The 14,609-nt window shown below is 34.2% G+C and overlaps 1 protein-coding gene across 3 annotated transcripts in view; it reads right to left on the bottom strand.

Moving 5' to 3' along the window:
- GLS (glutaminase) overlaps nt 1–14,609 on the bottom strand; it is an 87,455-nt gene that overhangs the window by 71,599 nt on the left and 1,247 nt on the right. For all 3 annotated transcript variants that reach the window (XM_043910544.1, XM_043910545.1, XM_043910546.1), the window contains exons 2-3: nt 2,527–2,623; nt 2,051–2,172 (exon numbers count right to left, since the gene is read on the bottom strand). In XM_043910544.1, the coding sequence (XP_043766479.1) occupies nt 2,051–2,172; nt 2,527–2,623 (219 nt within the window). The remainder of the gene's footprint in view (nt 1–2,050; nt 2,173–2,526; nt 2,624–14,609) is intronic.

Consider the following 14,609-nt stretch of genomic DNA (forward strand, 5'->3'; position numbering starts at 1 on the left):
TTAGCATTAAAAACAATTGAGTATCTAGACAGGTACAGGCAGTCTCCAACTTTCAAACAGACTATGCCCCCAAAAGTATGCTTAGAACTCATTTTCCCATTTAAAGAAAAGTTTTACATGCTTCTCAGATTACTCTCAAAGGCTGAATATATATATTAACCAACAATGTATTTTAGGTAAAATGTCAACACATTGACTTCAACCAAATCTTACCACCTTTCTTTATAAATTACTTCTCTGGGAAAATAAATTCCATTGTAACATCTGCTTCCCATTTGCATGAAAGTCAGATAGTTTATTTCTGGCAACAGTAACTAGAAAACTTATTTTGAAAACAGAGAAAACACTTCTCTGAAGCAATCACCTTTCCAGGTGACCTGAAAAGGTTGGCGGTCAGAGGTTCTGAATCTCATTCTAGGAATGAAAAGAGAAATCATATGCCTATAGACATAAACTTTTCCACCGCCTGTTCACATAGACCACTAAGCATCTGTCAAGTTGGGAACTGCCTATATTACAATTGTCAGGTTTTTTTTTTTTTAATTGGATTAGTGTTTAAAATAACACTGTTATTTTTAATATACTTATAGTAGAAAATTTTATGCTTTTCTGTTTACTCAGTGTATTTAAATTACTTTTTAAAATTTCATATTTAAACAGTATGTTTATGAAGCACAAAAAAACCTTAACCAGTACTGAAAAGATATAAAATACTGTTTTCATGTAGGAATTCAAAGCAATTCCTCATACCCACAACCAACATACCTATCTGCCATGTCTTTGAATCAAATCTGACAATTTCATTCTCAGATATACTAAAATAACTCCCCAGAAGGCACTTTGCACAGAGTTCATGAACACTAAAAATAAAATAATCTTACAGCAAAAATATAGCTAACTAGAAATTATTTCCTTCCCTTCACAAAGAACAGGTTCGAAGACTCAAATTTCCTAACATCAATTCCAACATGAACCTAAAATCTACACTTTATAAAGTCAGCAGAGTTAACAGCATCAAGAACCATGTGGTGAAAAGACACAGATCTAAAATAGGCAGCACTCACTGCTTCATGGTATGCCAAGACACTTGGGAGGATCTCAGTTAAATACTTATACCTTCAGATGACTTAATATTCCAGGATACTTCAGCAGATATCTAGAACAAATCATCTAGCTCCCAAAAGACAATAAAATAAAAACATATATAAAAATACATACATACAATAAACTTTCAAGGTAGATGCTGGAATTCTTTAGATCTATTTCAACCTAAGCCTATGGTCAGGAAAAAGCCAAGGTTTAACAGTAGTGTTTACAGTTTTATTTTAGTTCTCACTCAATTTTAGTTGTAAAATATCATATACTTCCTTGGGTTCCATGACAAACTTATTGTCTATCAAATTATTAAGCAATCAGACTAGTAGGAACACATTAAAGAAAATAAATAAAGATTGGCAAATATAGGTTGAATTCAACAAATGTTTGGTTGAATTCAACCAAATCAAGGCATTAATGTCCAAAGCTGGCATTAAGTTTTTAGATATTCTGGAAAAAAAAAAAAATACAAAAGCCTATGCAGTAAGCCTATGTCTGATGTGAGGAGAGAAGCAGACAATGGAGACACGTAACCCTAATGAATGCAGGCTGCCTGAAGCCTTCCCATTTTATGACGTCACCTAAATCAACTTGTAGAAAGAAACAGAGACCATGCTGAGAAAGGCTGCAAGATACGCAAATAACTTAGAGATCAATTTAAACAAGACAGAGTGTGTTCATTCAAACTGAATGCAACCTTCAGGTATTATAAGTTGGAAACATCCATGGCTACATTTCCTCAGAACAGTTTCAAGGTATACTCTTAGCCCCAGTATATTATAGAACTTTAATGTGCACCAAGTTGTTCTAAGCAATTGATGTTTATAAATCCCTTCCCCTCTTTTTTTCAGTTACACAGGAAGCACTGGCTTTCAAAGATGCAATTTTGTTTTAAAAGAAAAAAATACCACATAGCACAGCAAATGACCATTAACGGTTTGGCAGAAATTTTTACTTTTTAAAAAGATCTTTGTCTAGCATGACACCATCTGATGTTGTTTGAAGAGTTAATCTTAACATATCCATACACTCTTTCAACCTGGGGTCAGACGTTCGCAATCCTGTAGATTTGAGTGCCTGTTTTTAAAAAAATAAGAGTCTGTAAATACATAGTGCAAATAATGTATATGCTTATTCCAACTACAAGTTTTTAATTCCTGTATTTAAAGACTTCTACCCAAGACCTGAATATATATACATGGCATTTTAGTGTCACTATTACCCTCTTTCTGGACAAGTTTCTCATTGTTTCTTTCATTTCCTTTCACTGATTACCTTGAAATGAACATGATGAAAATTTGAAAATAAGAGAAATAGTGTCAGTCAAAATCTACATGTCAGATGACTTTAAGACTACATTGTGATATCACCGTATATTGATTCACATTACTGATTTTCAAAAAGTTAGGATAGAAAAATATAAAAACTTACTGTAATAAATTTATGAACAGGTATTTTCTCTTGTCCTTCTGCAATTGTATAGAACAGCAAATCTTCCAAACTAGGTAACAGACCCTGTTTTATTTTACTAAAGAGGAAAAAAAGAACACAAAATTAACTCTTATGTGAACTTTCAAGCAGATTTTAGCTAATCCATTTTAAAATAATGAAGCAGACTACAGTTGATTGATTCAAGACCTACTATCATATTAATAAATGCTGATTTACCAAAATCAAACAGTACTACTGAAACCACACTGAGAAGCACATTTAAAACACGTTCATTCATTTACACAGGTGTCTTGTAATCCTAAATCATCTGTTATGATGATTTCTTCCTGTACAGCCTAATACAATCACCCAGTACTAACTATGAGCCTAGAAAATGTTCAGGTAAGAGTCAATATTTCATTCTATTGTTATTGCTTTTTTATAGGATGATTATACCTATGTAAAACATGGTTGTGGTTTAGTTGCTAAATTGTGTCCGACTGTTTGCGACTCTATGTACTATAGCCTGCCAGGCTCCTCTGTCCATAGGATTTCCCAGGCAAGAACACTGGAGCGGTTTGTCATTTCCTTTTCCAGGGATCTTCCCGACCCAGGAAGTGAACCCAGGTCTCCTGCATTGCAGGCAGATTTGTTACTGACTGAGCTATGAGGGAGTCCTTGAATATAACATATATATTATAGTCATATATTTGTTATAAACAGTTATATATAGTTTGAATAATTAATCTGATTGTAAAATCTGAGGGAGAGAGTAATTAAGAAAAGATTAGTGCACAAGTTCTCAAGTCCTGACTATAATATTTACTAGTCGAGTCACCTTGGGTAAATTAATTAACTTTTTTGTGATTCAGTTTCCTCATTTGAGAAAGGGTGATAACAAGGCCTACCTCACAGGGTTCTTGTGAGAATCAGTTGACTTACACATTTAATACCCTCAGTGCCCTGCCTGGCAGAAAGTACTCAATTGTCAGTAGTTGTAGTGACTATTTCTAAAGTGACCTAGGCTTACATATACACATCAAATGCCACATATCACAAAGACTGTTAGAATAAAAATGTTACCATAAAAATATATTAAAATCTTAATTAACTAATAAGTTGGTATAAGAAAAATTTTTTCTTGATTAATCAAATTTTTAATCAAGAAAAAATTTCTTCCTACTCATTGCAAAGTTTTCAGATAAACTATAATGAACCTATAAATACTTTCTTTTGCAGGGCTCTGAAACTGAAATGAACACAGTTCAGTATTCTGAACATTCATGACTGTCATATGAATTAGAGTGATGTTATAAGAATTATATATTGAGGGTAGACCAATCCCTTCCCCACCCATCACTATTTATTAAAATCAAAGGTACAAATACATGTATGTATTTGTACATATGTGTATACAAAATGTCTGGAAAGGGCTTTACCTTTATTTCAAGAAAGAGAAAATTAAAGAGTGGTCCATATATTTCTATTTTAAAAGACAAGAGAATAGTGTCAGCTCACAGAGCATGTACATTTACACATGCACATATAAAATTTCTCAAAGAAACACTAATGTTGGCATTAATGTCACTTACACTTGTTTTCAAAGCTATCATACCAGCTTCTTGTTTTTAAAGTCAACCCTAAAGTACAAGAATTTCATGCCAATGTTTTAAAAAAAACTAACACATAGGATTATTGTAATTTAAAGATACATCCAGGATATATAATTACTCCTTAAAACAATTTTGGCTCTTAGAGAAATTTTAAAAATATATTTGGGATATTTTAATTATAAGAGTTAAAAATTATGGATCACTTCTGTTAAGTATTCTTATTAGTTGTTTTACATGCATTCTAATTTAATCCCTACTATTATGACAAAAAGTACTATTATCCAAAATAAAGTATGATTCCTGGTACACACTGGATGCTCAATATATTTACTGTTTGACAAAAAAAAAAAAAGACCGACTCTGTCCCCATTTCTCAGAGGCTCAAAAAGGTCAACAAACTTTCCAAGACTGCACAGTGGTAGAGATATATTTAGAAACCTTGTTCCTTTGAATTCAGAGTCCAAAATATATGCCTCTACAGTTTTACTGGCTCTCAAATTTACTAGTTAGTAATTACTTTTATAAGGTACGATTTTTCTAGATCATACCCTGATCTAAAACCATTAAGCAGCATTCAATAGTACTGATGACTTAATATTTAAAGAAAAATTGAGCCAGCTGTCAAAAACAATCGGTGGAAAATAGCATACTAATTATTTACAGAAAATGGCTTGTTAAATAAACTTCAGATAGTGGTAGTTTATCACTTTAAAAAACTGCAGAATAAGCTTTCCACATATTTATCACACCAGTAAATGGTATTTGCTTTGCCTAAAAGCTATGTAAGTAACGTAAAATATACAGTTCTTCAGCTTATGGTAGATAGGGCAAAGAATTTAAAATGACCATGTTTATTGCCACAGCTAACATAAAAGGCTAAATACTTACTTACTTTTGGACAAGAGACTAATTTTTATCCTTTGGAGAGATATTTAAGTCATCCCTAAAATACCATGCTCACAAAATAAATAAATAATAAACATAAATGTATTAAAAAATGTTCAAAATTGATTAAAAAAAAAAGTACTACCAATCTGAGCATTTAAAAGCTCAGACTCTGATCTGAAAATGAATTTACTTCAATAGTCTAGGGAACAAATGCAAAGGTTCTCCCCAAACTTTCAACCACACAGAAATTACCCCAAAGACCTTTCCTGATATTATTACCTCCCTCCCCCACTTCTTTCCCCAGGCTTCCCTGTGGCTCAGATGGTAAAGAACCTGCCTGCAATGCAGGAGAGCCAGGTTCGATCCCTGGGTCGGGAAGATCCCTTGGAGAAGGGAATGGCTATCCACTCCAGTATTCCTGTGTGAAGAATTCCACGGACAGAGAAGCCTGGTGAGCTACAGTCCATGGGGTCGCAGTGTCAGACACAACTGAGCAACTAACACTTTCTTTCCCCAAATTTAATACCACTTTGTGGCACTGCTTAATGATATTATACTTCACCATTAAAACTCAAAAGCTAAAAACTGTAGTTTTTGGAATATATAGTAACTAGGATATTTTAAAGAAGTGTTTAAGTTTTAATGACAAAAAAATAGATTATAACAGGTTTTCACATTGTAGTACCAACAATTGGTGATAAGCCCTCAGATTCTGTAGGGAGGAAAAACATGAAATAGTTACAACACTCAGCAACTAAAATGGGTATACATAGAAGATGCACAAATTCAAAGAAAAGTCCTTGTTTTATACTTTTTAAATTCTTCCCTTTTAGTCTCCCTCATTTCCTTTTTAATTTTTGCCTTTAAGATCTTTTCATCATCATTTTGTTCCTTCTTTTACCCCTTCCTTCTCCTACTTTACCCTCTCAAAATATCTGCCTAAAACACAGAAACGACCTCTTTAAAAAAAAAAAGAGAAAAACCCCACGTAGTTAACTGGCATCTATAACATGTACAGCATTATACTAGTTCCTGCTTACAATCTAAAAAGGAATGAGAAGACATACATAATAAGGAATTACAAGAAATCAACAATGGGATCCAATCATTGGAAAACTACTCACTCTGAACTAACAAGGTAAAAGTTTCAGGGGAGGATGGAATTTGAGCTAGACTTAAAAGATGGGTAGGAGCTGGAAATATGGCAACAGAAGAGGACTTTCAGCAAAGGAAACAGAATGACCACAGCAATCAAAGTAAACATTCACTGGGTATTTACAAAGAACAGCAAATAGCCAGAGCATAGGATATATGAATTAGGGTGCCTGTTTCTACCCACGAGTTGTTAAAATACCCAATTTTCAGTGTTAAGAGAGTTCTATGTAAATCAACTAATAAATGAGGAGACTACCAAAAAATTTACAAATTTACCAATTCTACAAACATGAAAAGACACCGTCTCTGACTACTGATCAACCAGTTTCCCAATACAAAAGGACAATAAAACTCCTTAGTCTGATATTTGGTTTATAAATTGGCTATGTACTATCTATGCTATCAAAAGTTTCTAAGTAAAAAACTCTATTATCAAATGAAGGAAGGAAAATGAACTGCAAAATGAGGAGGGGGGAAAAAATGGAAAACAACTTACTTTGTCTCATTTTGTTAAATAATGTCTCATATTACTTGACCTTTCCAAACTATAAAGGCTGGGGTACTATCTTTTTTGTCAACTCCATATAACTCAAATGTATAATATAGTACAGTAAACCTATTAGAAAAGCAAAAGCTTCTTCAACTAAGTTAAAAAAAAAAAAAAAAAAAAAAGATGCCCACTAATAGAATACAAAAGAATGCTTTGGTGTTTTTACTTGTATCTTCATTTTAAAACAATGATCTGAAAAAAATACTTGGAGCTGCTTTTAAATCAGTTTATCATTTTGATTTTAGAGTGATCTGATTGACAGAAAGTGTCCATAACACCAGTAAATTGGCAGACTGAACCTGTGAGGTTGAAAGCTGCATTCATAGTGGCTGATCATATACCATTATAAGTCTGATAAAGTGATACCTCTAAATCATTTTCCCCCAAGGCTAAGTATTAGAGAATTAAAAAACAAAATTTTACATTTTTTAAAGCTTTACTTTAAAAGAACTTTTCTATTGTTTCATCTTAAAACTCCAAGAGATAAAAGCAAAGTGGGTAAACTGTCCTCAAATTACAGATAAAAGTCAAGTAATATGGCCAATGTCACACAACTCAAGTGGCTGGACCAGATTTAGTCCTAGAAAGTCAGTACTTGGTTCCTAATCCCAGATTCTTTCTGCTATGCCACACCAACTGTGTGGAGTTGTTACACTCCATTTTAGGGGGAATACCTGGAGTTTATTCAAAATAAAGAAAGGTGAGACTCCTTATATATTGAAGAATTTCTAACCAAACTGCTAACAGGGAAACTACTTATGTTAGATGACTAAATTGTTATTCTGCCTTGTTAAAACTGCATCTTGTAAAATACAAAGTAAGGATGAGATAAGGCAGCTGTTTTAGCTGGACTTTATTTAAATTTATTAAAAAGCAAGTCAAAGTAAGAAACACAAAAGCAACCTTTATGTGAGAAGTGGCCAGGCTGTCTACATCAGCTGATGACAAAATGTCCATATATACAGCTTCATGAGTCTAACCCAAGGGTACATCTGCTTGACTTCAATGTGAGAGTGAGGACCTAGGCAGATCAAGTCCCAGATGTCCAACTCTGTTTGTCCTTCCAACCATGTACTCCTTTAGTCAAGTATCTGTTAACAAGTCATTCCAGTTGTAAAAATACAGATATGTGAATTCTATCACTGAAATTACTCTAATACCACACGAGAGATGACTTCTTCAAAATAACTAAAATATATAGGTGAAAGTTAACAAAAGGCAGATTTCAGCCACACATAAGGAAAAAACAAAACTCTGAAAATGGTATGAGCTGCCTTCAAAGGTAATAAATTCTCTTATCAATTAGTATTCAAACAGAGATGGATAACAACCTATAGCAAGTATAACAAAAGGGAAAAAACGTCAGCTGGGGAGATGGGTTTTTAAGGTCTCTTTCAATAATAAACCTAAAAACTTATAAAGCATTATATTAATCTCCTAATACTGGAAGAAAAAACAAAGTCAGTCCTAACACTGTGTGACCTTGGTTAGGTCATTTAATAACTGTAGACAGTTTATAACTTATGTAAAATGAGGTGGAAATAGATGTTTTTAAAATCACTTCCAACTCTAATTCTCAGTTTGAGCTACTCAAAATTCCTATAAATTATATTCCTATAAATTTCCTCCTAAGTTCCTATACTAAAAATCATAAACTGTTACTCACTCAGGACTATATAATGTAGACATAAAGGATTTAGATATATATTTTACATATAAAGCTTAATTATCTGGGTTCTTTAAAAAAGTAATGGGAGTATCTAATGCCATGAAACTGTACATTTAAAAACAGTCAAAACAGTACATTTTATGTTACATGACTTTTACCTCATTTTTTTTTAAAGGTAAGGGGAATTGGGTATAGAAGGTGAGAAAGAGGGAAAATAGCTGAACTGGAGACACTGAGGCCAAGAACAAAATGTAGCAACTGATACAATAATCCACAGAACAAACCATTCTAACCAGAACCAGGGTATTAGAGAAAATCTTACACAAATAAATACAGTTCAGTGCAAGGGCTACTAACAGCAAACTACCACAAGGGCCACCAGTTTTTTAAAATAAAGTTTTACTGCAAGAAAGCCAAGCCTACTCATTTATCTACTGTCTATGCCTTCTTTGCTACAAAAGATGCTTTGAATACCTTTAATAGACCAGATAACTTGTGAAGCCAAAAATATGCACTATTTGACCCTTGAGAGAAAAAGTTTGCCACACTTGCCTTGGAGCATCACTGTATTTTAGCACAGTATAGTAATACCCCCTTATAGTAAACCTAAGAAATGTTAAACTCTATTCATTACAATATTTTAATATGGCAGAAAAACAGGCAACATTTTATAAGGAGACTTACACCAAAAACAGTTAAGAAATTTAAAACTTTGATGTTTGTGGATAGAAGAGAATACAACTGAATAATGCTGGCAATAGGAGCTTTACAAACCCATTCACAATCTTCTTCAGAACTTTTTTCAACGCGATAATACTGTTATACATAATAGAAAAAGGATATCAGGATAGCAAACCAGGACAGCAGGGTAGAGATTTACAAATTTAAAATGTGTTTTCTCTGATTAGAAGTTATCATAATGAGAAATCTTAAAAGTAACTATATGGAGGCAGGAAAAACAACATCTGTTCTCACAAACCACAACTGCTAACATCGTTTTGGCTTATTTCTACTACTTTTTCTAAGCATTTTTTAAAAGCTTGAGATGACTTGACATCAAACTGCATAGAAAATTTTGTATTATAACTTTTATATTTTCCTATATCCCTAAAAAGTATCTGTATTCACTTTAAATGACTGAATAATAAACTCTCATGTGGATGTGCCATAATTTACTTAACCATTCCACTTCTATGGAACACAAATTTTTCCCCAGTTTTCTCTAACAACCATAATACTGTGCCAAAAATGTTAGCAAAAAATCTATCTACACCTCAGTTTTGTTAGCCTGGACTCCTAAAAAGGTACAGTTATCAAATTTTTCTGAAGTTTAAAAATCACCAAGGGAAGTTCTCAGTCCTATACACCTGCATTTCACAATCAAAGTAATTTATCCCTGAGTAGATTCCAGGATAAAATCATAGCAACAGCATCTCTACCTGAAACCTATTTAACCTTACTTAGAGAAATCTACAGTTAGATATTTATTTATAAAATTAGTTACTTCATTTAGCTTTAAACATTCCTCTTAGCATCAAATGACTTAACAGTGAAATGGCACACACAGGCAACTCCTTGGTTTATAAAGAATTTGAAGACTGAGGTGCTGAAAGAATGCAAATCCTACAGGCAGACTTTCGGTTTCTACAGTCATTTTTCTTCACTTCAAAATCACAAGAAGGAAGTAGTGCAGTTTTTTACTGATTTTTTAAAACTTGAAGAAACCCACATAAATCTTCAACACATTTCTCTTCAAGGTGACCCTGATCTTTTTCAGACTAAAACTGTGTCTACTCCCCACCACCACCACTTTTCTCTACATACAAGTCTTCACCAAACGACTAACTCCCTAAGTTAGTTGATTTTTAGGTAGGCAGACTTCTTTGTAAAAAATATAAAGCCTAAAAACAAGCTAAACTCAAGCAGAGTAAACTTCAGGAACTAATTCATGCTCCTTCAGTGAATGACATCTAAGTATTATTAATTAAGAGCATGCAGTTTACCAAAATTAAATATATTTTCTTTATGAAGGAGGGTTTATAAGTTTGTATTGGAAATTATTCGTAGCTCAGTCGTGTCCAGCTCTTGGTGACCCCATGGACTGTAGTCTGCCAGGCTCCTCTGTCCATGGGATTTCCCAGGCAAGAACGCTGGAGCGGGTTGCCAACCCTCCCCCAGGGGATCTTCCCGACCCAGGGATTGAACTAAATATATTTTCAATTTTGATGTCAATTTAAATGAATTGTAAATATGTTCACTTTTGCAAATTAAAAGCAAATGATTAAAGGATTGTAACAGAATTTGTCCCCTATTTAAACAGAGGTTCTGTCTTTCTATTTAACAATGTTTTACCTGGATAGGATGCCAATATTGCTTCAACTTCATCATCAGTGCTATTCTATATAGCAGACCTAATTCAACGTTGCTGAAACACTTAAGTACTTAATCTTACTTTGAAATTCAATTCGCACAAAATATGAGGTAATGATTTTTTTCCTGCTAACTACCATTTATTAAGAATAAATATGAACTACAAAACCAAAATCATAGTATTTGAAGCTAACTGAAATCATGTTTGCACTTTCACTTTTAACATATTTTTAATTATATAGTTGAGCAAACAGCATTACTCCATCATGTGCAGCTTTTAACAGATTACTACCAAACTGCCCTCCAAGATAGTTGAATTTTTACTTCCACCAGCAATGTAAAGAGTTCCTATTTCCCACACCCCTTCCATCACTTAATTTAACATCTGCCAATCTGATAGGGGGAAAATGATCTTGTTTTAATGGAATTCTTTTGATATTGTATCCTGTATGCTTTATCTATTTTCTAAAGGGCATACACCTACTGATACTTTCCCAGAATCATCCTTCTCTTTTTCTAATTAAATAATATAATGCCCAAACAAAAAGTAACTTAAAAAAATGTTCCCTCTTCTCCACCTGTTAACCCTTCCCAGAGATCCTTCACTAAGACAGAATATGCACATCTACATTTTGCAGAAGTGAAGTATGGCATTCTTGAGAGAGAAGACAGTATGATAAAAATGTTCATGTTGGGCAAGCACTGGCATAAAATAGAAGTTAATCAAAAATTTCAAATGCTACACAGCATTGTTTGATATAACATGCATCCCAATCCATTACCGGTTTTCTGGAAGGAGTGGTATTTTGAAATTATAACTATGTAATTAATCTTGAAACAACATGCAAAATAGGTTGAAATGAGACAAAAGAACAGATATATGGTGAAGATTTTAAACCTGAAGTCATCAGACTGTTATTTAGTCGAAAAGTTGCATATGACTCTTTGTGATCCCATGGACTACAGCCCTCCAGGATCCTCTGCCCATGGGGTTTCCCAGGCAAGAATACTGGAGTGGGTTGCCACTTTCTTCTCCAGGGGCTCTTCCCTACCCAGGGATCAAACCTGCGACTCCTACTTGGCAGGTGGATTCTTTACCACTGGGAAGCCCCAAAGTCATTAGGTATGTGGAGATAAATATAAAAACAAAGCTTGGATGAAAAATGAACTATTACCTACACAAAGATTAGAGGATATGCTGCTAAGAAAGCAGACAAGTGGGGGAAAAGCAGAGGCCTCACAGCCTCAGGATTTATACCCAGTGAGCAAACCCCAAAAGAGACACAGAAAAAGAGAACAATTTAAAAAGTCAAGAGTTGTGTTACACGGTTTCCAAAATGATGGACTACTACTAACAAAATTAAATAAGAGGACTGCAGGGAAAACTGAGCAGAGATCATTACATTTTCCTGTAACATACTTAGGACAGTAGTAAAATCTTAACCTTGATCAGTAACCTAAACCAGAATTGAAGTTGTTGACAGACAGAGCATAGCCTTGGATGACAATGGTTCAGAGTTTGACTATGAAAAGAGATAACTCACATTCTACCTCCTTCCAGAATATAATATTGCATGGATAATAAAATATAAGACCAAGGAAAGGAGGAAAAGCAAACATCCCAGCCACGTGAACTAACAAAATTACTATGGTTAAGAATTAAATTCACTCTGAGCTTACTGGTAAGCAAGGCAAAAGGGTAAACAGTGAATATCACACAGTTTCACATAAATTTTTTCCAGAAACCAAACAACAAAAAATTTTCATTTGAGCCTAAAATCCAAATGCTGATGTCCTTGTAAGGTTTTACAATAAATGATGTAATTTTAAAATATTTCAAAAGAACAGCATGTATACTATCTATGGTGAAACAGATCACCAGCCCAGGTGGGATGCATGAGACAGATGCTCGGGCCTGGTGCACTGGGAAGATCCAGAGGAATCGGGTGGAGAGGGAGGTGGGAGGGGGGATCCGGATGGGGAATACGTGTAAATCTATGGCTGATTCATATCAATGTATGACAAAACCCACTGAAATGTTGTGAAGTAATTAGCCTCCAACTAATAAAAAAAAAAAAAAAAAAGTTGAAAAAAAAAAATGAATTGTTATACATAACAAATGTTAAACTCATTTTATTTTTCACATGGGTAGTTCTTTTAATAATCCTCTACAGAAACTGGCAGAATCCCGAGTGAGTGCTGGCATCCCAGGTGACTTGCTAACTGAGGAAATGACCTATACTTTGAAAGCTGAGTGTAAGAAAGGATAACAGGATCAACTGGAACCTTACCTCCCAGAATAAGAGAAATGTTTTACTACATAAAAGCAAAATGGATGAAGTCAAGGGAAGGAAGCTACATTTCAAAACCAAATCACTCAAGAAATAGAATCTTTAAACAGATTAAAATTTTTTTCACAATCACTGAGACCAGTACTCTTCACTTTATATGTAACCTGGAGATAGCTGGGGTTCACTCTTGAAATCCTTGATTGAAAGCTCTCAGGTTTATCATATACTTGGACTGCTCCTAAACTCATCGAGCTATTACTCCAAACTTTGGTGTCAAAAACAGACTCTTGAACTACGGTAAACAAGGTTATCTTATTGGCCATTCAAACTCCCAGGACATCTGAACAAATATTCTTGAAGAAGTCCCTCCGTAGACTGGTTTTCTTTAGGGGCTAGGAGGAACAGGAAGGGACATTTTTATGTAGAATTGTCAATAAACATTAGACAAAGTAAGTGTTCCAGAGTTACGGCTAAGAAATGATTTACTTCAAAGGCAATGGCGGTATAAGCTTCTGGAAAACATGTAAATCACAAAAGCTCAATTTTCTCACAATAAGGGGAAAAAAAGAGGGATACTAGAGCCATTCAAGAGACAGAATGGAAGACATTTTCTAGAGAAAGCCGTTCCCATCAAACAACCGTTAAGGACAACTTTTAAATGCTAGTAATCACATTCTTCTTTCAATTCTGTAACTCTGGACACCTGTACTTAAACTAGTTACATGCCTGGTAATTCAGGTAAGTAAAGTGAGTACCACATAAACATACACAATTCTAGTCTCTAAAAAACATTAAAGATGCAGAGATTTGACAAAAGTCTAGCTTTTCAGAACGTGACCACATTTGGGTCATCCAACTGAGGATGTTCAATGACCTGCCCATAATCATAAGGGCGCAAAAGCATTATCACAGAAGATCACAAATGTTGCCCATCACCAACTGATTTTTTTAAAGTAACATTTTTCAGTCTGGGAGAACAATTTGAGCTCGGAATGTTTTAGGATGGTGCCAATTTCAATCACAGGAAACATTAAGCCAGGTCTGAGATTGAAAAGTGTTAAGAATCCCACTTTCAGTTTGACTTAAGATAGCAATATAAGTAGAAGAGGAGCAAAAAACAGATCACATACGGTTAGTGCAAAGTCAGAAAAATAGTAAGATATAAAGAAAACAGACAAGTGAATATTTACCTACAGTGGGGGGAAAAAAAGCTTGTGTCCATTTATTTTAACTCAAGACAAAATATCCAGGAAACTGCCTCACGTACTGTGTAGAAAAAAAAGCCCAATTTTGTTTTAAGATTAAATTGCTGTGCACAATAGGTGAGTTATCACCCTACCACAATTCATTTAAACCACAAAAGCTACTTAATTCATTTTTTTCAGAGTTAGCACTTTACCCGTCACATTCAATCCTGGCTATTTTCACATGTATTTTCAAAAATTCGCCCATCTCATGGAAGGTGTCAGACGAGCCAAAGCTGGTTGGTCCCCAGTGCAAACAGGTGGTCTGTACTACGTGCCCCGTCTTTTCGGCCACATGACTCT

Source organism: Cervus elaphus, chromosome 8 (assembly GCF_910594005.1).
Source record: "Cervus elaphus chromosome 8, mCerEla1.1, whole genome shotgun sequence".
Classification (NCBI taxonomy): Eukaryota; Metazoa; Chordata; class Mammalia; order Artiodactyla; family Cervidae; genus Cervus; species Cervus elaphus.